At 43.0% G+C, this 25,484-nt stretch overlaps 1 protein-coding gene across 1 annotated transcript in view; it reads right to left on the bottom strand.

Moving 5' to 3' along the window:
- Positions 1 to 25,484, bottom strand: part of ANK3 (ankyrin 3) — a 307,582-nt gene that overhangs the window by 196,939 nt on the left and 85,159 nt on the right. Inside the window, exons 2-4 of the mRNA XM_054982849.1 lie at positions 13,802 to 13,903; positions 8,723 to 8,821; positions 3,747 to 3,845 (exon numbers count right to left, since the gene is read on the bottom strand). Coding sequence (XP_054838824.1) covers positions 3,747 to 3,845; positions 8,723 to 8,821; positions 13,802 to 13,903 — 300 coding nt within the window. The remainder of the gene's footprint in view (positions 1 to 3,746; positions 3,846 to 8,722; positions 8,822 to 13,801; positions 13,904 to 25,484) is intronic.

Here is a 25,484-nt window from a genome sequence, read left to right as displayed (position 1 = left end):
AATGAGGCAGGGGACTGAAAAAAATGCAAAGGCACATCTTAAAAACATAGGTGACAGAACTGTGCTTTTTGTCAGCACAAACCGATGGTGGTGGTGGAGACAATCCGTGTCTCGAAACTAATCAAAATAAATTTGGCTTGCTAAGTGGATTATTCAAGTTTTTCAACTTGGTGATTCAGTTCAACAAAAGAACCCATGTTTGGGTCTTGGAACAAGCTGTGGTTGCAGCAGATTCAATCTCTGCCCTGGTGCCTCAAATTTTAATTCTGATATAATTGTTCTTTTAAGGTGGCTTTTATAATGATTGTAATTTCCCCATTGCTTTAATAATTTGGTTTGAAATGTTATTCTATTTTAATGGTCAGTTGTTTATTTCATGAGCTGCACTTGTGGGCTTATCTCAGATCACAAAGCAGGTTAGAAATGAAATGTTACAAATCCACCACTCTGCCACCATCTTGCCCCTACTGGGATCCACTGCAATTCAGCAGCCCATCATGTTTCTTACCATGAGGAAACCAGCAACATGCTCCTATCCAAACCCCTGGTATAAAAGCTACTTATAGCAAGAATGGGAATGGTGCTGTATAAAGAAGTCTGGGGAAGAATGGAATTCTAGGTACTTCAAGGTGAGCCATAAGGCAGCCTTGGCATGACATGAATGGCCAGGCAACCAGCACAGGTCAGATGTCATAGCCGTGAGGATTCTGCCCAAATTCCCCCGTCTCCTGTTCTCCACATGTGGAGGGAACAGTTCTGTGCCAAAGTAAGCAATGTATTTTAATGTGGCACGAATGCTTCATTCCAGTTGGAACATTTTCAGGTACCTGTACCCACAAGAATCACTCCAACTAGCTATTTCATTCAAAACAATTTCACCCCATTCATATAATAATGGATGTGATACAAATATAGTAATATAATTTTATTTCAAATTATCCAAGTTAAAAGGACCAAAATAGTGAGAAAGAAACAGTATTTTCAAAGGGCCTCACTTCAAACTATCCACTCCATACATTAAGGTAATAAATAGAGACATTTTAGTGGAAACAGGATGCTCAATCCCATTGTTATAGTAGCTTTTATTTCAGAAGAACTTTATTTTGGCATTTGAAAGAAGGCTGTGGATGATATAACTAGTGGACATGACACCTGTATTCATATGAAAGGAGTTGGAAAGTTCTTGAAAAAGCAGTGGGAAATGAGGCACCAACAAGCCAGGCCCCTCGCTGGACAGTGTCTGGAATGATGAATTTCTCCTATATGAAAAATCAATCATTGGACTGATTAATAGAATTGTATATACTTAAGGATTATAATACGGGTGATCCTCTTACGACCGTGTATCTGGAAGAGTGTTGTTACCTGACTTGCATATGAACAGGCATTGACAAGTGGCTATATATTCAATTGGTTTGTTTAAAAAGTAGATCTGAGAGTAAAGCGTGCAAGCAGTTTGATTGTATTTCTTTTTTTCACCGGACAACAGTGGACAGCAGACCTTAAGCAGGAAGGTTTTCACGGGTTCTCTTCTGCATGAGCTTAGCAACAGCCTATTCCACATCAGCCGGTGGCTACTTACTGTATTCTCAATAGCAGGATTTGATTCCAGTGGCACCATAGAGACCAGTAAGATTTTCATGTTAGGAACTTTTGAAACTCTTCCCTTCTTCACTCTCGTAAGTTCGTACCCTGAAAATCTTGTTGGTCTCTAAGGTGCCAATCAAATACTGCTATTCTACTGTAGACCAACACAACTACCTACTTGAAACTCTTCTCTCAGTAGTTAACTGTACAGAAAGCTATTGGAATGTTCTTTCAGAACGGATTTTTCTTTCTTCTCAGTTAAGGGTTAAACAGCATATGACACTGGAGTTCTAGGACTGCAATTCCAAATATATAAATTGGCTATGAAAAGCAGTTGTGGGGGTCAGATATGGATCAGGAACATAGCACAGGAGAAGAAGGCTTACATCTAACACACACACACAACTTAGGGGAGGGAAAAAAGATTAACACTAATACTGGGACTGACTTTTTCCCCCACTGGGGTTTAAAGCAGGGAGGCCAGTTTGAGTCAGGGAAGTGATACAGGAAGGGAAAAGCTTAATCTCTCTTCCTCGGTGCTAGAGGGAGATATAAATGTTTAAATAAAAACTTGTCTCCTTGTATGACCACAGTGAAGTAGCCAATTACAATTTGTTGGGATCTTATTTGCTGGCATTCAAAGATACCGTCCTGTCTGTCATTATGTCATGATGCCTTCCTGGTCACTGACTGGCTAAGAGCACCTGTATGCCTAATTTGGAAAACTGGAAGAATGGACTGCTGCACTGTGGATGGGAATTCTACTCTGCCAGAAGTGCTGGGTAGAAACATTACCTTTTAGGTTGCTTTTAGATGGGCTTGCAGCAGCCTTACCTGCCCCCAGCACAACACAATAGAAACTGCGGAAGCCTTTGTCAGACCCTCCCAAACTCAAAGCATGGACCTGAGCCCAAATGCACAGCACAGTAGGACTATAAGTAACCATATCTGTAAAGCTATTTTGTGCACCAGGCCAGAACACTACACTGTCCTTTGCTTCTTCCGACATGCCACAACAGCCTTTCATGCACCTTCCTCCTGGGACTACGGGGGCTGGAGGAGGGGTCATAGTAATGCGAAGTATGCATATCGACAGCTGAGCACTGTTGCAGCCCTTGGGAGCAGGAAATATCAAACCATAAAGAGATGACATTTCCAACGTTCCGTATTTTTCACACAAAGAACAGATTGCAGTTTTACTGAACTATTTATCTGGGGAGTTTTGAACTGGTATTCATAGAACTCCTTTGATTGTCATGTTAAGTCAGTATGCTATTTCCCCCATAGGCTTGCCAGGTTCCCACTGGTGAGAGGGGAAACCCCCACCACCTTCAGGTACTTCCCACCATTGTTCAGCTGTGTGGCAGGAAAAAAATAGCAGGAAAATCTGGGGTCAATTGGCAGTGTCCTGATGTGCTGACATCACTCCCCATGCACCCAGAAGTGATGTCAGCACATTGCCAGGGACACTCAAGTACTTGGACAAAACTCTATGGTTCACCAGCAAGTTTTGCTCAAATGTTCCAGCGTCCCCAGCAACATTTGAATGTCACTTCCGGGCACACAGGGAGTGATGTCAGTGCATCGTTGATAACATAATTACATTGCCAGCGATTTCACACACACACCCATCTGAAAAGTCTCCTGCTACTTGCTTGCCTCAGGATGTTACCTGCACAGAAATGGGAAGTGGACATCAAGCTCCTGTCTAGTCCCACCACCCTGCCTCTCTCCCACTCCTCTCGCCATGAGAAAAAGTGAGGGATTCAACTTGCAAATTCAGGGGAGCTTTTGAATTCAAGTGGGGGCTCTTCCAGTTCTGCTGCTAATTTTTCCCTGGGATGTGAGGCATAGGAGGGAATATGTGTGAGACCAAAGCCCATTTCTGAACTCTCCTTGGGGGCAACCTCATGCAGGGTAGAGTAATAGTTGCAAAGACCATGTATAGTTTAGAAAAAAGGAATTTTAACAAATGCAAATCGCCCTGCCTTATTTCAAGCATCTGTTTTAGCAAAGTGACCAGACATAACTGCATAGTTTTTAAAAAAGAGGAAGAAAAGACTGAATATATGAGTGTTTGTACATCCATGCATACACTCACACCTCCAACTTTACCTCCAACTTCCCAACACACACCATTCGGCACCAAGCTCGTTTACCTGAGATTGTGCATTGACATTGGCACCGTTTGTTACCAGCACTTTCACCACTTCCGTCTGCCCCGCCAAAGATGCTATGTGCAAAGCTGTGTTTCCTTTCTGAAATGAGAGAAGGGCATGGCATGTGAAAAATGTCCCCCACTCTCGAGCATCATGCGTGGCAGGAAGATACGGCTGAATACGCTGACAGCACAGCAGACACAGTTTTATGGTTGGGAATTCTCTACGTGATCGGTCATCATAACCCAGGCTTCCAAACTATTTTGGAAAGGCCCCAGAGAGAAATTTAGGCCCATGGAAACATGCCTTTCATTTCCCCATCAGCTTACAAGGAGGGACAGCCCTATCATTTGACAGAGTCAAAGCAGGGGCTCCAGGTAGCAAATTCTGTGTGTCTTGGAAGTGCAGCAAATGAGCATTTACATGCTTGAAAGCAACGATTGTTTCTGCATGCCCACAGGAAAGGCTCATTGCCCGTTGTTCTCTCTGGTAGCAGGCCCTCAAGTCCTCAAGACCCCCTCAAGTCCTCAAGACTCATTGAAAGGTTGCTTCTGTGGGACCTCCAGGAATACCCTCAGTGGGGAGCTATAGGTCTGCAGTGAGAGGGGCAGAGAGAACATTATACCTGTAAAGGCAGGTCGCAGGAGAGGGGAGATAAGGAGAAAAGGCTCTCAACACGTGTCTTAGGGCTAGTTCATACATTACGAAGTCCACACGTCCATTGTGGGTCCATGTTCTGGGAGTTCTGTGCATCAGTACACATAAGAACTTCATAACATGTGAACTGCCCTTTAGGCTTGCCCAGTCGGAGGGAAGGAAGTTTGCTATCTTGTCAGTCTTTCAACCACCACCAAACACATGCCGCTTCCTTGCCTTTCACGTGTACATTGTTACAGTGTGCTACACATGTTCCAGTTCAGGCAGGACAGCGGCACTGCGGGGAAAGCCAGGCAGCTGCTGCTCCCTCTAACCTAGGCCCACTTTGGGCTCCCTTTCCATAAAGTTTCTAGTTCTTCCATCTAGTGCCCACTGCTACAATTTTAACAGTGTGAAAAATCCTGGTGTCATTCTACTCACTCCAACCTTTACACCGATTTATACAATTAAGAGATAAGTTGAAGCAAACGTTAAAAAGAAGAGCAGAAGTTCCTTGAGTAAAAGGGCTTCTTCCCTCACCTTTGTTTTCCTGTCAGAAAGAGCCAAACTCTAGCAAAATCATTGGGATTTGGATACTGCAGAACATTTCCACGGACAGAAGGGATTTCCACCCGTGGAGCAGAACTTCCTTCTTTCTCCAACTGCAGCCCATAATGCCCCTTGAAAGGTTGCTTCTGTGGGACCTCCAGGAATGCCCTCAGTGGGGAGCCGTAGGTCTGCAGTGGGAGGGGCAGATCTCTGAAGATCAACCCCCCCTCTCTACCATTTGCAGGAATCCTCTGGGGGATCCAAACTGATGATTTACAAGAGACGGCAAAGTAATCTAGTGCTCAGACCAAGAACTGCTGCCCATAGAAATGGTCTGTATGATGCAAAATTCAACCACAATCCACAACTCAGCTATGTGAGTTTTAGGGTTAAATTCTTTTTTATGCCTATCAGCAAAAATTAGCATCAGACATTCCAATAATACAAATCTAAATTTCAGGAGAAGATTTAATCATGAACACTAGAAAGAGTTGTTCAGTAATGAAGGCTAGGAGAAATTCACATAATGAGACAGTAACTCATTTTCAGGTTTTAATTTGGATTTCCATTAAAAGAATTTCCATACTGAGGGTGACCCAAATGCGACAGAGTCGTGCAAGAGACAGAATGGCTGCAGGTTCAAATGTTCCCCTCTTTGCATGACAAGAATCACCTGCCAGAATTTCCTGCCCGATTTTTTTCTTCTACCCAGCTATTAAAAGTACTGAAACCCTATTCTTCTTTGCATCCCCTGACCACTTTATCCAGTCCATCAGCAAAGTGGAGGGGCCAAGAACCCTAGTCAACTCGTTAAGTTTGAAATAAGAAGTCCTACCTTTCATCATGAGATACACTTAGAACTATGAGGATTTCAGAGTTTTATGAACACGACTGCTCAGTATTTACAGGTCATGTTCTTCCATTTAAAGACCGAGTACCTGTTATGCCGTAGCGAGAACCTTCAGAACAAAATGAAAGCTGGAATTCTGAGGATACTAATCCAAACTCACTGTCTCAATCAGAGCTATGCCTTACCCACCAATTCCAGAACATAAGATTTCTGCGCTGTAGCAGAACTTGGCAATATGTAGTTTACAGCCATGAGGTTCTTGTAAGAATCCTGAAAGTATCACTTTTGATTGTTTCAAAAGAAGAGTAACACAGGTAAGCAGAAGCCCCATATGAAGCATCCATAGCTGGACTATACTATTTCAGATTGCAGGCGGTGATCGAATATCTGAATGTTCCCCAACATGTAATAATCTATACATATACAGAATAAGCATGCTACGGGAAAGGCAGAACCTTCGTCCTTGCATGAAAGTTATGAATTTTGTAGGAAGCGGCTTATTTTGGGAAACGTTCAGGCATTCAGTCCAGCCCTACAGTACAAGAATGTTTCTATGCTATCTTTAGTGGTGGTGGAAAGTACTGTCAAATCGCAGCTGACTTATGGCAACCCCTTAGGAGGTTTTCAAGGCAAGACAATTCCAGAGGTGGTTTTGCCACTGCCTGCCTCTGCATAGCTACCCTGGACTTCTTTGGTGGTCTCTCGTCCAAGTACTAACTAGGGTTAACCCTGCTTAGCTTCTGAGATCTGACAAGATCAGGTTAGTCTGGGCTATACAGGTCAAGGCTTGCTATCTTAGCCCTCCGATATTCCTACAGGAGCAGAAGGGAGTGGGACTGCACCCACTGACCATGGCCCAAATTGTCACACATTCAGCAGAAAATCTAACCCAGTTCGCAAGTTATGGTGCAGGCATCTGCAATCCATTCTTTGGGTGCTCCCACCATTTGAGTCTAGATGACTGGCAACCCAAGAAAAGGCCTTCTTGGTTGTGGGGTCAAAACTTCGGAACTCCCTCCCCAGGGAGATTTGCCTGTCTCCTTTTGTCATTGTCTTCTGCCAGAGAATGAAGGCTGTCTTGTTTTATTTGGCATATCCCCAGTAAACTCTTATTGGTCCTCCTCCCTGGTTGTGTGTGTGTTTATTCTTTATATAGCTATATGTTTTTAATTGTATTTATATACACTTTTAAAATGTTATTTTAATGCTTCAGTATCTGTTTGCTGCCTTTGGTACCCTATTTTGGGTAGAAATGTGGCATATAAATGTTTTAAGTAAGTAATAAATTCATGTACAATGTAAACTTAGTTTTAATTTTCAATTGCCAAGTTCAGGGCCGGATCGACGGGGGGGGGGGCAGGGGGGGTAGTCTTCCCCTGGCACCACCAAAGAGGGGGCGCAGCTGCCAGCCCTGGGAGCGCATGGGCAGCAGGACAAGGGGTGCGCTTGCTGCACGCCCCCTGTCCTGCGGGGCAGGCGAAAGGCAGCGCGGGTGGCTGGGAGGCCACCCACACCATTCGCCTGCCCCGCAGGATAGAGGGCGCGCAGCAAGCCAGACACCCCCTGTTCTGTGGGGCAGGCGAATAGCGCAGGTGGCCTCCCAGTCACTCGCGCTGCCGCCACCAGCTCTGCGGCACGCCAGGACAGCTGGTTTGCCACGGGGTGGCATGCGTGCCCTGCATGATGATGTCACAGAAGTGATGTCATCATGCAGCGCTGGGAGAGCGCACGCAAGTGGCCAGACTTTGGTTGCCCTGGGTGCCAGCAACCGTAGAGCTGGCCCTGGCCAAGTTACATTCAATGTATGTACAGTTGAACACATGATCTAAATCCCGCAGTTATCCAGATCCTGATCCACAGTTCCATTTGTCAAGTGAACATGAGTTGGCTCTTCCTTACAAATAATTGTATGCCTGATGTTTTCACCGTAACATGATCATGGCTTCTGAAATGAGCAGTAAATACATAGGCTTTGCCATGCAATCAGAAAAACTTTAAAGGCTGACAGCATGTTCAAACCTACAACAGCAAGCTCTGTTGAGACCTTCCAGAGAATGTGTGGGGCAGGTATAACCCCACTCCCTTCCATGCATGTTCAATGTAAGCATGTAGGAACATACAGACAAGGCCACGGTTGCAGAAACATGACTGAAAACCGTTAGTGCAATTCCACCGCCAGTGTCCCATCATCCACAAAAGCTGATCTAACACCAGCTAATGACATGCAAACATAATAGGCAGAAGTTGCCATACACAATCTCATGATATACATCCTGCATAACCCCTTATCCTGCAGAAACAGTGTAAAAGATCATCACCTCTCCAGCCTTAACAATACCTTCTGTTTGCAGAACAATAGTTCAATATACTAAGTGGCCTTATGCAGATTAAGACCAGTGATCCATTTAAGACAAGACTGACCACTCTGAATGGGACCACTTCTCCAAGATCTCAAGCTTTTCCAGGAAGCTCTCATGGAGTGATTCCGCACACGTTGGATAATGCACTTTCAATGCACTTTATCAATCGTTTGAGGAGGATTTTTTGTTCCGCGCATGAAAAAATCCGTTCCAAATGATCTATAAAGAGGATTGGAAGTGCATTATCCAACGTGTGCGGAATCACTCCTAGTTCAACAACGGGAGGCTTCTGCCTGAGAGCCTTCTTCTTCCTCTCTTGTGCTCAGCTATGCCCCCTTATCCTGACTAAATAGAAAAAACAGCAGGTCGAATTTGCCCATCCATTTCTAGTCATTCCAACACTAGACATCAATTCTTGTCTCCTTCACTGGCAGCTCCCAACCTTTAAGGTCCCCTCTGTCTGACAAAATCTGGCTACTGGCCAGGCTTAGCACCTCACTGTCAGTAAATAATTGGCCAACACTTTTGTCAGTGCAGAATCCATGCAGGGAAACAGAACACTGAGATTATCTGCTACAGACCTTTGTTGCGGCATCCACATTCGCGCCTCTCTGTATCAGCTCCGAAACAACTTCTACATGGCCTTCTTTGGAGGCAAGGTGGAGAGCGTTCAACCCATTCTGATAAAAACAGAAAGGAATGAGAGTGATGCAGGGTGCCCACAACAACACACAAGATGTCAAGAGGCCCAAAGGTCACATTGGACATGATGAGGACTTACATAAAAGGATAAAAAGAGAGGCCCTTTTCAAACTTGCTTTCAAGTTAATTGCTTTCAGCATGCCATAATACATACAGGGTGAGAAGCAGACAGGCATCCTTGGAATAAATAAAACAATTCTCTCTTTATATGGCACCAGGCATAGTCACAGTGCTGCATAAAAAGTAAATAATAAGGATGATTATCGTAATCGTCATCATCACCCTAAGGATAGCTATTATGCATTCTGTTTCTTCCACTGAATCTGCAGCATGGTGTACAGCAAAGATATACATGGAAGCCGAGGATCATATGGAAAACAAGCAAAAAAGGATAGGTCCCTGCCCAAAGGAGCTTACAATGTCAATTTCAACTCTTATGGAGAGAAGGGAAAAGGAAGACGAATATAAACAAACCCAGATCAATCCTAACCATGTTTACAAAGAAGTTCAAAGGGATTTATTTTCTTGAAATGCTTACGTTATTATTATTATTTTACCCCAGGAAAGTAAACGTGGCTGCTGTGCTAAATATACTTATTCAGATCTAAGTCCCATTTGCGCATAACAGTCCCAAGGACAACAGTCGCTGGAACATTGATTCCATGGCATTTCTTCCTAATATTGCCTGTTTTTTTCATGGATATATGGAGTTCATCAGCTTAGTAGTAGAACATGCAAAATATGCAAGCTACTTGCATTGGACTCTAGTGTCATACTCCTTCAAGAACGATGAAAATGCTGACGTCAGCACCCGGTGACCAATGCAGGAACCAAATAGATTACATCATTGGAAGCAGAAGATGGAGAAGCTCTATTCTCTCTGCTAAAACAAGACCAGGAGCTGACTGCAGTCCAGATCATGAGTTGTTAATATCAAAAATTAAAATAAAGCTGAAGAGAAACACAAAGAATCATGGTGCCAAAATACAATCTAAATAATATTCCTGAAGAATTTAAAGACCAGATAAGGAACAGATTTGCAATACTAAGCCATGGGCTGAAATCAGAGATATTATCAAGGAAGAATGTGCAAAGACAATTCCCGTAGTCAAAAGAAAAGAGAAGCCTAAATGGATGACTGAGGAAACTCTTAAAATAGCTAAAGATAGACGAAAAGCAAAAGGCAACTGAAATAGGGTTAAAATTTTAAATGCAGCTTTTCAGCGACTTGTATGCAGAGACAAAGAAATCTCTTATAATAACCAGTGCAAAGAAACAGAAGACAAAAACAAAAAAGGAATAACAAGAGATCTGTTCAGCTTGGGATGCTGAAAGATCAACACAGAAATACAGTATTTAATCGGGGCAAAATGAAGGAAAGATGGAAACAATACACTGAAGAACTATACAAAAGAGATGGAAGGATGACAAATACTTTCGACAAAGAATCTTTTGATGAAGAACCAGAAATCCTAGAAAGTGAAGTAAAAGCTGCACTTGAAACAATTGGGAGAAACAAAGCACCTGCAGTAGATGGAATACTAATAGAGCTATTTCAAGCTACAGAAATGGAGTCCATTAGAATCTTAACAAGACTCTGGCTGATTCCGCACACGTTGGATAATGCACTTTCAATGCACATTATCAATCGTTTGAGGTGGATTTTTTGTTCCGCACACAAAAAAATCCGTTCCAAATGATCTATAAAGAGGATTGGAAGTGCATTATCCAACGTGTGTGGAATCAATCTCTGTCAACAAACATGGAAAACAAAACAATGGCTCACAGACTGGAAACACTCAGTCTACATTCCAATTCCAAAAAAAGAGATGCCAGAGAGTGCAGCAACTACTGGACTATCGCGTTAATTTCTCCATGCAAGCAAAGTGATGCTCAAAATTCTACAGCAAAGACTTACAATATATGGAACGAGAAATGCCAGATGTTCAAGCTGGAGTCAGAAAAGGAAGAGGTACCAGAGATCACATTGCACATTTACAATGGCTAATGGAACATACCAGGAAATTTCAGAAGAAAATCAGGCAGTGTTTTATAGATTACAGCAAATCTTTTGACTGTGTGGAGCTATGGAGCTATGAAGTGTGTTAAAAGAAATGGGGGTTCCACAACATCTGATTGTTTTGATGAGAAACCTGTACTTTGGACAAGAGGCTCCTGTCAGGACAGAATATGGGGAAACAGAATGGTTTCCAATTGGCAAAGGTGTCAGACAAGGATGCATATTATCTCCCTACCTATTTAAACTCTATGCAGAGTAGAGCATAAGGAAAGCTGGATTAGATCTAGAAGAAACTGGAGTGGAAATTCACAGACAGAACATTAACAATTTGAGATATGCAGATGGCACAGCGTTACTGGCAGAAAATAGTGAAGATGTGAAATGACTACTGATGAAGGTTAAAGGAGAAAGTGCCAAAGGAGGATTACAGCTGAACATCAAGAAGACAAAAGTAATGACTACTGAGGAATTACACAATTTTAAAGTTGACAATGAGGAAACTGAAATTGTACAAGATTTTCTATTCCTTGGCTCAATCATCAACCAAAAGGGAGACTGCAATGAAGAAACCAGAAGAAGACTGAGACTTGGAAGAACAGCTGTGAGGGAGCTAGAGAAGATCCTTAAAGATAAAGATATCTTAAAGATAAAGAGACCCATGACCTTATGACAGTGATCCAGGCAACGGTCACCTCCAGATTAGACTACTGTAACTCGCTCTACACAGGGCTTCCCTTGGGCTTGATTCGGAAACTGCAGCTGGTTCAGAATGCAGCTACACGAGTGGTTGCCAGAGCTCCAATCATGGCACATATAACACCCATCCTCCATCAACTGCACTGGTTACCAGTTAAGTACCAGGTCCGGTTCAAGGTTCTGGTGTTGACCTATAAAGCCCTATGCGGACTGGGCCCAGCATACCTTCAGGATCACCTCTCCCCATATGTTCACCGGAGGTTGCTTCCATCAGCTAATAAGCAGTTGCTGATGGTCCCTGGCCCCAGGGAGGTCCGTCTGGCCTCTTCCAGAGCCAGGGCCTTTTCGGTCCTGGCTCCAACCTGGTGGAACTCTCTGTCTGAGGAAACTAGGGCCTGGCGGGATTTGTTATCTTTCCACCAGGCCTGCAAGACGGAGATGTTCCGCCAGGCATTTGGTGGGGGCTAGGCTGTCCTCTCACCGGCCATACCACTGAAGACCGTCCACCACCCATGCAGGAGCTCATAAGTGTGAAGCAGGGCTTGATGTAAGAGCCAAGCCCTGTGCCTAAAATGCTGTATTTTAATATTTATATCCACCAATTGAGAAATTTGTATTGTATATGGAATAGTGTTTTAATGTTTATTTATAATGTTTTATTGTTTTTAAACTGTATGTTATTAATTGTATGTTGTTACACCGCCGTGAGCCCGTCTGACGGGGAGGGCGGTCTAGAAATGCAATAAAATAAATAAATAAATCTCTCTGGGAACCAAGATCAAGATAATCCAAACTATGGTATTTCCCATTACTAGGTATCAGGGGTCATTTCGCAGAAAAAGAGCTTGAGGAACTCATTAGCGTATCTCATTAGGATATGCCATGCCTCTTGCCATCACCGGAAATGTGTCATTAGTATAACTGATTTATATATGCCACACCCCTGACATCACCTATTCTGGTGGTTTTGGACCCAATCCTGGCCATTCAGGGCCAAAATTGGGCCCAAAATGGAAAAAGGGGTGGAAAATGGCTGAAAAGGGGCCCAAAATGGTCAGGATCGGGCCTCTGATGAGCGAGAGAGTGATCCACCACCCGTCAGAGGCCCGATCCGGGCCATTTTGGCCCCAATCCAGGCCAAAACAGGCCCAAAATGGCCGAGAGTCAGGTGGCCAGGGCCACCTGACATGTGACCTCTTTGAGGAACTACCGGAACTGCGTTCCTGTGTGTTCCCCCTCGAAATGAGCCCTGCTAGGTATGAATGTGAAAGTTGGACAGTGAAGAAAGCTTACAGGAAGAAAATTGATTCATTTGAAATGTGGTGGTGGAGGAGAGTTTTGCAGATACCATGGACAGCCAAAAAGACAAATAAGTGGGTACTAGATCAAATCAAGCCGGAATTCTCCTTAGAAGCTAAAATGACAAGACTAAAGCTATCGTACTTTGGTCGCATCCTGAGAAAACAAGATTCTCTGGAAAAGTCAATAATGCTGGTAAAAGTGGAAGGTGGTAGGAAAAGAGGAAGACCTAAAATGAGATGGCTTGACAATAAAAGAAGCCTCGTCTTTCAGTTTGCAGGATCTGAGCAAGTCTGTTAACGATAGCACGTTTTGGAGGTCTTTCATTCATAGTGTCGCATAGGTCAGAGGTGACTTGACAGCACATAACACACACACAGCACTGGTGTTTCCTCTATAAGCCAAGAAGCACTATTTCAAGCACACATTTGAACATGTTCATCCCACATATTTTGCTTACATAACAGAGTTCTGGCTCCCCAACAGTATTGCATCAGCCAGTTAGGTATAAATTGGTATGTTCGGTATTAGGTACTAATTAAGAGCAATGATAAACAAGAAGTTCCTTAGCAAAGAGAACTCCTGAATGAACAGTTAGTAAACAGCAGCCACCAGGGTTTAGGTAGCAGGACAAAATCCTTCATGATGTAACTCTTACGTATCTGAATTCCTCTGTTCTCTTCTTCCTTACCACAATCTCCTTTTTCCCTTTTGTGTAGAGTCTATTATATTGTAAGCCACTCTGCCAGGGACCTTTTTTCCCCACTCTTTGTACAATGTTCAATACAATTTCTGGCACACACTAACATCAATGGCACTTGCAGGAAGACAAAAGGCGTGCCAATTGCTGAATCTTTCATTGTCATTGGTTGTTCACATAATAGCCGCAGATCTAAGAAAGCAGAAGTATAGTCAAAACAAAGAACGGAAATATTTCTACAACCTGATTGCAAATGTTGATGTCCACTCCACTTTTTAAGTAGTCAAGAGCCTTTTCTAAGTTGCCTGCCCGGGCAGCTCGTAGGTAACTTGCATTGGTATCAGACTGTGAAAGAAAGAAAGTGTATGTTGAGATCTCTGAACGCAGAACAGACATTAAGCAGACAAAAATGCTCTTTCTGGTTAATGCTCAGGAACATTCACAATGAAACAAAAGAAGCTAGATTCTGTACCACAAAGATCCCAGTTTTGCACATCAATATTTAAATCCATATCCACAATTTATTCTTAAGCAAGCATTTGGGGTTTTTGAAACATTTGGGGCAGGTGGGTGGCAGTATAAACTCTCAGAGGTTGAGGTCATGTAAGAGAATGTGACTGCAGATCATGAAAAAGCCCCTTAAACAGACTACACAATCATTCTTTGGCAACTTTGCATCACGTGTACTTTCAGATGCATTACCACAACTGCACAAACTATTTTCTTTCCACAACAAGTATTAGACTCTTGATCAAATTCTGAGCTTAGCTGAAAAGGGGAAAATGGATAGCAGTATTCATTAATATCAATATATATTGATTGAATTTGTGATAAGTGAGGCTTCTGACATGGATTGGCTGAGTTGATGAGATAGCATGGAATGTTCATGAACATTCTACGGGAACAAAACTGTTAGCCTGTGTGAGGGAAGGGAAAGATATAATTCTGGCTGGACTTAAACCTCACATTGGCAGCTAAAGATATAGCTGTGGGGCAGGATGATAGTAACTTGAGTTAAGCAACAGGAACAGAAAATAAACAAGGATCACAGACAGACTTTCAGTAGCAATATAAACAAACTAGAATTTCATATAGTGTGTACTGAGGCTGTATGCATGTGCAAAATTCCCTTTCAAGACAACAAGGCAACTATGCATCTGGAGGATCATAAGTAACGTGCTCTAGAAATGTACAGCTGGCACGTTCTTGGCATGTATGTTCATGACATTTGAAAAGGGTTTGTGGGAATAAGCAAAGTAACACTGGTGTTTCCCACAACCCTATAATTGCTCTAAGTTTAATGGATTGAAAACAGGAGCAGATAGAAGGAAAAGAACTGTACATTTACAAACAATGTATTATTGTGATATCATACTCATCTGTTTGCTTCTCCAGTTTTTCAGCCCTTCCCTTCTTTGCTATTCACCCCCTCCTTCCCTCTTGAAGAGTGACATAATTTGTGACTAACTCCTCACAGTCCTCAGCTTCTTTTTAAAAAGGCGATTTAACAACCATATACAGGAAACAGGACTTTGAGATGCTAGAAATTTGCCTAGGGGTGTGCGGGGGTAGTGGTGCTCCCCTGTTGATTCAAAGCAAACTAGGACTCGCATCTAGCATCTGTATACACCAGGCCAGTTATAGCTCATCACTATCTTTCTTTATAGAGGTTTCTTTTTCCTCTAGTTAATTTAAATTTCCTAAAATGGGCAACATTTCAGCAAAGTAATCCAGAATCCATCACGCCAAGAGGATTTTTTAAAAATACGTCTTTTGAAATCAATAATCAGGACAGTACAATCTCACTATTTAACTGACTTCATATAGGTATCCCAACGCAAGAAATGAGGGAGTTTGTGACATCGTGGCAGCAATGGGTTGTGATGGACAGGACTGGCTCCAGCTCCACCTCTCCTGAGGGACAGCCAAGGGGAGTGGGTGGAATGCTGGGCCAATGAGTGTTACAGTCTGTTGGAGGGAAAAGAGAACTTTTGAGAGAATGAGAGTGAGAAAGGTTTTGAGACGCTGCTCAGACAGGTAGCAGAAAGCTAGCTGGCTGTAAATCTGTTCTTTCATTTTTGAAACCTTTCCTTTTGAGAACCTTTCCTTGAGAGCCAGTTTGGTGTAGTGGTTAAGAGCGCGGGACTCTAATCTGGAGAGCTGGGTTTGATTCCCCACTCCTCCAGTTGAAGCCATCTGGGTGACCTTGGGCTAGTCATGGTTCTCTGGAGCTCTCTCAGCCCCACCCACCTCACAGGACATTTTGTTGTGGGGATAATAATGGCATACTTTGTAAACCGCTGTGAGTGGGCATCAAGTTGTCCTAAAGGGCAGTATATAAATCGAATGTTATTGTTGTTATTATTATTTTAACTCCAGTATGTCATTAGTTTAAAATCTGTTCACTCCTATGTTCCATCTTGGAAATAAAGTTTATTTTTTGTTTAACCCTGGCTGGCTTGAAATCATTGGCTGAGGGAAAACACACACACAGAAATCTCGTTAAATGGGCTTTGTGATTTAAATGGTGGCAGCGTATATGGGGGAAATAACTTCTGAGTTCTCTTTTCCTCAATAGCCCTGGGCTGTAGCTGGATGAGGGGAGGTATATACAGGGAATTGGGTGCCTATTTGGTAGAGCCTCTGGAAGAGGAGGGGGGGCCCTGTGAGGATTTGCGTCAGGGCTCTCTGCCTGCTAAAGTGGAGGCTAGACAGGTGGCATGTGGCGTGGACTCCCGGCCTTTATCTGCCTGGGTAGAAATGTGAAAGGTTTATATGTCTGTGAGATTGGAGGGGGGGAGGGGATTACCCACCTATATATTCCTGCTATCTGGATCTAGGCATGGTTTCCAGTTACAGAGAGAGCAAGAAAGAAAGAGTGCTATCCTTAGGTTAAATCTCCGAAGAGACTGGAAAAGCAATGAGATTAGATTAACTAATCATTGCTACCTTAGATACTGTGCAATTTTTAAAAAATTATCTGCGAAAATATATACTATAGCTAAGAAATAAGCTACAAACCACACAAGTGCCAAATCCAGACCCCAGATGCTGGCTGCCTCTTCTATTAGGTTTGTCAACCTCCACGTGAGTCTGTAATTCTCCTGGAACAATTGACCTCTAGACTACAGGGATCAGTTCTCATGGAGGAAATGGCAGCTTCAGAGAGCAGGCTTTATGGTATTGCATCCCCACTGAACTTCCTTACCTCCCCAGGCTCTGCCCCCAAATCTCCAGAACTTTCCTAACCCGGAGTTGGCAACCCATCTTTCCACTACTCTTTGGTGCATCGTAAGATGTGAGGGGCTCTGCCAAGAGAACCCTACAATTTTTTTAACTGTTTTATTATTTTAGTTTTTTGCGGGCTGCTAGTGATCTCTGTCCCCAGTCATGGCACAAATGCTATCAGGGAGACCAGAAGCAAAGCCAAACAGTAAGCCTTTATTTCTAAAATATTCTAGAAGAGGGATTTTGAGCAAGTACCACTGGTCACAAAGGGCTGGGCGAAGCTGCATGTGTTGAAACATTGTTCTTAAAGCAATGATTTTGCATTATTCTACATTCAGAACTGAATTTCACAACAAGCTTATGCATAGTGAATGCCTCCTACTGTGAAAGTAGTATTAGCAGGTGCAGCTTGGCTGATTGTGAAGCTCATCACTGCTAGGAGTTTCAACCAATTAACATTTTCCTAGTAAAACTGTATTACATCAAGTCACTATTATTTAGGATTGACAGCTCTGGGTTGGGAAATTCTTGGAGATTTGGAAGTGGAGGATAGGAAGGGCAGGGATTAGGGTGTGTGTGGTATAATGCTATAGTCTCCAAAGCAGCCATTGTCTCAAGGGGAACTAATCTCTGTGATCAGAAGATCAGATGTAATTCCAGGAGATCTCCACACCCCACCTGGAGATTGACAATCCTATTATTACTGGGATCTGAAAAGCAAGTAAAGTCAAGAGTCTGTCAGCCTCCATCCATGACAGACTAGATGTTTCACTGCCTATGATACTGACTTGTTGACTCATTGACTCCTCCCCTTCCTCTCCAAAGTCCATCCTAGCTCCAGTCCTGATCTGCCATATTTTTCCAGGTTCTTCACTGATTCCCATCCTCTAACTCCACTTGCTCTTGCTCTGCCCCATGTCCCCACCAAAGGGGCTATTAATTTTTTAAAATTCAAAGGCTGTTATTCACAAGAATTTCCATCCCTACTAACTACTGTAAATGTGCACATTACTACACAGGGCAGCTCATGTTGAAGCTCTTTTAAACCAGCAGGCACATGGGCTCCTGTTTAAAAAGCCAGCATTTTATCAGGATTACTGAAGATCTCACTGACTTTTTTTGTCGCAGCATAATAAATTGCCTATTTGACATTGTCAGCAAGTTAAATTGTCAGCACTTTACAGTGGCTTCTGGACACAGGGGGAAGAGACAGTTCAAAGGGGAGGGGAGCGTGCAAGCCCACTCCCCACATGAATAGGAATCAGTGCTGATTTTAGAATAAAAAAAAAATATCAAGGATGGCCAACCTTTCAAGTGTTATGACTCCTATATTTTGATGTCTTAACAGCACAACCTAAACAGAGTTATACTCTTTCTCCTCAGTGGTGGTGACCCAAGGCTTGCAACAGTCTCCCTTTTTCCATTTTATCCTCACAACAACCTTGTGAGGTAGATGGGGTTGAGAGTATACGACTGGTCCAAGATCATCCTGTGAGTTTCCGTAACAGAGGTGAGATTTGAACCTGAATCTCCCTTATCCTAGTCTGACATGTTCACTACTACACCACGCTAGTATTTAGGAAGGTGTAACTCTGCTTAGGATTGTACTGTCAGTCCCACATGTTGGGTAAATGCCGTTCATAATAAGTTTACTTTTAAACGAACAACTGTGTAGATGAGGAAATTTTGTTAGGTGCGACTTTTCAAACAAAAAGATGGAGGAGGAGTACTGCACCAAATTTAGAAAGATAACAAACACCAAATACCATAAAGTACCAGATTATTTAACAGAAAAACCTCTTCATTGGGGAGGGGGGAATTTTTCTAACCAACAGACACATTGCATCCTTCTGCTGAGGCGTATCCAGAAGAGCTGCATCTCCAAACTTGACTGATCTCCCTGATGACGAACAATTAAACACATCAGGAGTCTGGGAATTTTCTGTTAAACACCTCTATACCTTACTGAATGCTTTTGACAGATTATTTCCCCCTCATACCTCTCAAACATCTGCAGTACCGTGACAGGAGAAACTGTCAAAATCTCCTCATCTGCATAACTATTAAATACAAAAGAGCCCTAACAACAAAGAGTTGGCCATCCCTGTTCTAGAAAATTTCATCTTTTGAAAAGATCCCCTTGCCTTTGGATAATGTTTTCTATACTCCTACAGCTATGCTGCTTTTACTTGAACAAAAGAAATCTCTGATGTTTTCAGGTCTGGAATGTGAAATTGAGGGCTGTGTTATCAAGTGTGGGAAGAAAAGCCAGAATTCTGGCATCCTTCACTACATGTATTGCCCACATCTCTTCTCATTAGAAAAAAAATATTAAAATAGAAACAAATAAATGAAGGGGACTCAACATTAATTTTCATATTTTAGGTATTTCTGCAGTTTTATTACATTTACACAAGTAAAAATGTATTACCTTAATATGATATATAAGACAAGCAAGTATAGATCAATTCAAATATGCCCTGGTCATACACAGTACTTTTGTTGAAGATACTGGATTGGATCTTAAGTACCACATGCTCAATGGTGCTCACCACTGCAGCTTTTCCCCATCTCCCTTTCCCCAAGAGCCTCCTGAGACCTCAGAAGGGTTGATGCTACAGGTCACTTGAGGACCTCCCTGAATAAATTACCTCAGGGATTGGCTGTGAAGAAGGGCAACACTGTCCTCCTTCATCTTTCACCTGCAATGTTTCCACTGAGGCGGGAAGCTCCATCAGTAAATGAGGGAACTTGGGACAATATCATCCAATTCCCTGTTGTAGGGCTGCCAAGCCCAGGTTGAAAAATTCCTGGAGATTTTGTGGTGAAGCTTTATGAGGGTGGGGTTTATATCTCAGCAGGGTAGAATGCCATAGAATTCACCCTCCAAAGCAGCCATTTTGTGCAGGGGCACTCATCTCTGTCATCTGGGCCCTAACCCTGCCCTCTCCTCACAACCACTTTTCTATGTACCACTTTATCCAAGGAGCTCTCATTACACTGTTTTTTCAGGAGGCTGCAGATTTCTACGAGCACAAGGACTTCTACCCATGAAATGTGATTTTTCAACCTTCTCCTCCCACAGCAGCCTGACAAGCCCTCTTAAATCCTTTCCCTGGAGGCTTAGGAATAGGATTTCAGGGGGTATTTCAGGCTGCTGTAAAAGGTGGAGGAGAGAAAATTGCACTCTATGGGTGGAAGTCCATGCACCCGCAGAAATGTTAGTCTGGATCCTACCCTGTGTGACTAGATGTGCTTGGGAGAACACATCTAAACTTCCTTGTCCATGTGAAAAGGACCAGGGTCTGGGCCTAAATGGATGGGAATTAATAATACCTGCATAGATGTTTAGAATGGAAATGAAAAATGATGGCACTCCAAAACAGGCTTAGAAAGAAAAAACTGATACCATAGGAAGTTTCAGCAACTACTGGGGGAAAGGGGAGATGGGAAAGATTCACAACCCTTGCCCCCTTTCATTTTGTAGGATCCAACCCAATGTCTCATTACTCCTATCATAACTGTTCATTATCTTTTAAAAATATATTTCTTTTTTGTCTAGTTTATTCATATAAAATAGGTATGTTTGGCAATAGTTTCATATTCAATTTCCTTGGTCCCCACTCCTGGAGAACTGGAAAGAGAACAGATCTCCAGTATTTTGCAATAACCCTACAGGAAACCAGTTCTCCTTATCTTATTAGGGCATTAACAACAACAACAACAACAACAACAACAACAACATTCAATTTATAAACCGCCCTTCAGAACAACTTAACACTCACTTAGAGCGGTTTATAAAGTGTGTCATTATTATCCCCACAACAATCACACTGTGAGGTGGGTGGGGCTGAGAGAGCTCTGGCAGATCTGTGACTGACCCGAGTTCACCCAGCTGGTTTCAAGTGGAGGACTGGGGAATCAAATCCGGCTCTCCAGATTAAAATCCTGCCACTACACCAAACTGGTAAGGAGAAATAATAGGCGAAGGATCCAAATTCGATTTCATTCTTCTGACAAAAATTATGTAGTACAATGTAATCTCTATAACTAAAAGGTACTAAATTTTTTTTGTATGTCTAACAGTTTGAATTATAACACTTTCCTATGACTCTTACATTGAGAAATGTGCTATTTTGTCTAGAGATGGGCACAAACCAAAATATGAACCAAAATGAAGCACGAACCAGGCCGGTTCATGGTTCGTGAACCACGGTTAGTCAGATCCTATTTCTGATGAACTGCCACGAACTTTTAGGCTGGTCCGTTTGATTTGTTTGGGGGTTTGTCACTGCAGGCAGCCTGGTGCCAATCAATCAGTTTCCTAGGCAACAGGGGATGGACTTCCTGCAGATGTTCTGCTGACCCGGAAGTGAAATTCTGCTGGCCCGGAAGTGACCTTCTGCTGACCCGGAAGTGATTATTTTCTGACCTGGATATGACGTTTTCACAAACCAAACAAACTGGTTCACGAACCAGGGGCAGGTTTGTGAAAGTTCGTGGTTCATGAAATTTGACGAACCACGAACCACATGGTTCAGTTTTTTTCCAGTTCATGCCCATCTCTAATCTTGTCATCATTTTCTCTAAGTTAACTAGGTTTTGTAGCACTACAACTTAAGGCATAGTTATATGTGAGAAGGGGAGATCCTTGAACAGATTCCCCCCCTGCTTTTTTCGAAAGCAGCCATGGGGAAAGCAGTCCAGATCTGGGCCATAGCATATGGGGAGAGAGTGACCCTTTCCTCCACAACATTTTCACAGTTTCAGTTACACAACACACACAGCTGCCAATCACCCCAGGAGCAAAATATATAGGCATCATACAGGTGAGATTTGTTATATAATTAACTATCCTCCACACAATCTAGGAGACATTCATTAGGAATTCCTCTAATAGAGACCTTATGCAAACATTAGAGACTTGTCCAAGAGTTGTGCTGTAGTAGGACTTCTGCAAGGCACACCCAGGCGGACTGTGCCTATCACCTGTGTCCATCTAAACCAAAAGTCGTTTGCTAAAAGAGGTATCATGGCACAACTACTGAAGCATACTTTCATGTTTACATGGAAATTCTACAGCTGCTAATTGTAACAATGGAATATATTTTCCTCTGTGGCCCATGCTCCTATATTCCCTGTAATCAAAAACTTCATTTACTGACTGGGGTCTTAATAAGTATATTTTCCACATCATGAGAAACCAGAGATCCCATTCCACTGGTGGGGGATCCCCCGCTCCCACCTTTTGCCCCTCGCCACTGCTTACCTAGCCAGCAGGGGGGAAAGCAAGGAACGGGCCTCTCAGGCTCACTCCTGGGGCCAGCGCAATGACATCACTGATGTCATTGCGCAGCCCTGAGAGCATTACCGTGCTTCACAGCAGGCTGATTTGGGTCCCAAACAGGCTGAATTGGGCCCATTTGGGACCCAAATCAGCCAGCTGCAAATCACTCGCATGCTCTTCAGCCTTGCACGATGATGTCACTTCTGAGGTCATCACGTCGCACAGGACCGCACGAAGGACATTCCGGAACAACCAGAAAGGTAAGCACTGAATCCGCCCTCCCACCAGGAGGGTAAGGTGACCTGGCAACCCTATGAGAAACCTAGCATCTAGGGCTGCTTCTACAGCATTTTTTCCTACAGGGGTACAGTGGATGCAATCATGTGCCAACTTGTACACACATTTGTTTCATCACAGCAAATGGCAGACGATTCCCAGTTTGGCTATGCACTGTTTAACAGACACAGGTCCAGTTTTTATACTTGATGATGTACAAGTGTTCCTCCCACACGTAAGACCCTTTGTGAAGCAAACCCAAGTTTCACAGCAGGGATCTTCTGCACCTGAGTCAGACTAATGTACAAACTGTCTAATACAGCAACAATTTAACAAAAATGGTTTGTGGTTTGCCACAGTCTCTCCACCACCATCTTTCCATCTACAAACAAGTGCCCTTTCCTTTTTTCTTGGAACTCATTGGTTCTGCAAAGACTTTTCTGGTTTTCTGGTCCTAGCCATCCACCTGCCACTCTCTTGCTGCCAGAAACTCCCCCCTGAGCAATTCTGGCCGTATTTGAATCGAATCCTGTCTCTTCACCTTCCCATCTCCCCCTGGCATCACCATCTCAGCAGTGGACCATGTGCTGCTTGGTGCAGCACAATGTGTGCTTCTATAGCGGCAGTTTCCTGCAACCCGGCATTGCTGTCCACACCAAGGAAGACGTCCTTGACATGAAAACTGGGCAAGCTGTCTCTTTGAGGGAACTTTGTCCACCATTTTAAAAAGTATATAGAAACATATACCATCACTACAGAACTGCACTGACCATCAAGAATATGCCCATAGTTCTAATGAATCAAAAACCAAATGAAGGAATGAGATTTTATCTCTGCGTGTAAACACCTATCACTAAAAGGGGGAAATGTCAAATTCTAAGTACGTTTCCAAACTTCTTCCTTAATTTGGTCTATTGGATAACTTTGGTTTCAGAATTTTACAAACAAGGACCACTGTTGGACAAACTTTTGTTCAAACAATGCTTCCTCTCCCAACATTTTTATTGCAAAATGTTTGCCACATAATACTGAAGGTCAAACCAACTACTTATAATTTTACGTCTGTCTAACCTATTTTTCTTTGCTTTGAGAAAGTACTTCGCGCTTATTACCATGGCTTTAATTTCTATAGTTGTTGCAGTTCAGCAGACCGGAGTTATGTTATCTAGGGAGTTTTAGAATGAGGAAATGCTCATTTAATGGGTAGCACCAGGGCTTTTTTTCAGCAGGAATGCGGTGGAACGGAGTTCTGGAACCTCTTGAAAATGGTCACATAGCCGGTGGCCCCGCCCCCTGATCTCCAGACAGAGGGGAGTTTGGCGCGGAGGGCAATCTAAACTCCCCTCTGTCTGGAGATCAGGGGGCGGGGCCACCAGCCATGTGACCATTTTCTCCGAGGGCAACCCACTGAGTTCCGCCACCTCTTTTCCCAGAAAAAAAGCCCTGGGTAGCACCATGCAGAGTGCATGCCTAAAGCATCTTCCATGAACCAAAACCATTTTTGCAAACCCTTTCAAGCCCCACCATTTCTAGCAAGTAGTTTTGCTATCTTTTAATTGCTATTTGCACAAACAATGAAGAGTTTCTGACACATCAAACTTCAAGAAAGTAATAGGGCTTGGACAGAAGTAAAAAAAAGGCTATGCTCTACACGCTCAGCATAGCCCTTTGTCGTAAGTGCAGCTTGCTAGTTTTGCTTATCTGTGCATTGAATATACTGTCATATTCCCCTCTTTCGTTAATTATGGTGCATCAGTAGCTGCACTGCAGATAATGGCACACTGAAAGAGGTTAAGAAAGAAACAGGAGTTGGCATGGCATGCAGTCACATAAAGAAATTACTGGTTATAAAAGTCCCCCTTTTCCATATTTAATAATTATCAGACCTGGAGATCTGTCATTTCAAGAACCAATAGGGTTGTTTTTAAAGAATAGTTATTGTCATTATATTAAACACTAAGCAGTTTATAAAGTGTACAGTGTTAATATTCAGTTTTCTAAGTTCACTTGTATGTGTATGTTATGGTTACAGCAAGAGACGGGGGAAACAAGGCGGTAGCAGTAGTGACATATGTCTCTCTAGAGATCACTGGAAACTCTATGGTAAAACCATCGAGTTTCTGGCAATTCCTGGAGAGGATTGATAGCACTGCCATTTTTTTCCTAGAAGTGGCATCAGTCATCTTTAGGAAATGCCAAAAACTCTATGGTTTTATCATAGAGTTTCCAGGGCCCAAAACACTTGGTTTTACTATACAATGTACAGCAATTTCTAGAGATATATGACATAACTTCCAGGTTCCCCCCAGATATGAAGTCACACTATCAGCTAAAAGCCGTTTTTTTAATTTTTTCTCCCACTGCTACTCATAGCAGCAGCAGGAAAGAAGGGCAGAGGGCAGAGGATCTCCTGTCACCACTGGGGGGTTTGCAACTCTAGTCTATGTTACCAAGAACACAGATACAGCACTAAAAATGAGAGATGGTGTTTATGTTTCATCAGACCTAAAATAAATGGGTCTATGCAGTTCACCTTTCTTTTACAGAGTTCAAGGGGGAGCTATACCATCCTATGAATGAAAGCTCATTAGAAAAAAAGTGCCTGGCCCAAATCCATTCAATGAACTTCATAGCCAAGTGAGGATATGAACCTAGGCCTCCCTTGTCAAAGTCCAACACTTAACTCATACACCAATATGTTTTCTCATTTTCTATAATGTAACAGGTAAGGAACATTCCTTGAGTTCTGCAGAGGTTTGTGGGGCGCATAATATGCTCAGCCACACTCAGTCAAGCTGAGCCATTTGTTTGGTGCAAACTGAAAGCATGTCCCAGAACATGCCTTAAATACCTGCTGGTAAGCAAGGGAAGATTGACAGTAGCAGCAGATAAACAATCTCGAGGAAGCCTGCCAAGCATTAAGGACCCCAAAGCTTACAAGGAACACAGTACAAAAGGGTGCCGATTGTCTGATTAGAACATCCAACCAAGCACTGAGTTTTCTCTAGAGATGGGCACAAAGAGCAATACGAACTAAAAAACCCATGAACAGCCCAAACTGCTGTTCGCGAACAAGCTGTTCACGAGGCCCCATTCTAAACAAACAGGTGGTCGTTGCAAGCCTCGTTTGTTGCT

This window comes from Eublepharis macularius, chromosome 6, assembly GCF_028583425.1.
Source record: "Eublepharis macularius isolate TG4126 chromosome 6, MPM_Emac_v1.0, whole genome shotgun sequence".
Classification (NCBI taxonomy): domain Eukaryota; kingdom Metazoa; phylum Chordata; class Lepidosauria; order Squamata; family Eublepharidae; genus Eublepharis; species Eublepharis macularius.
The sequence above is the reverse complement of the archived record's forward strand: the minus strand, read 5'-3'. Positions and strand labels throughout refer to the sequence as shown.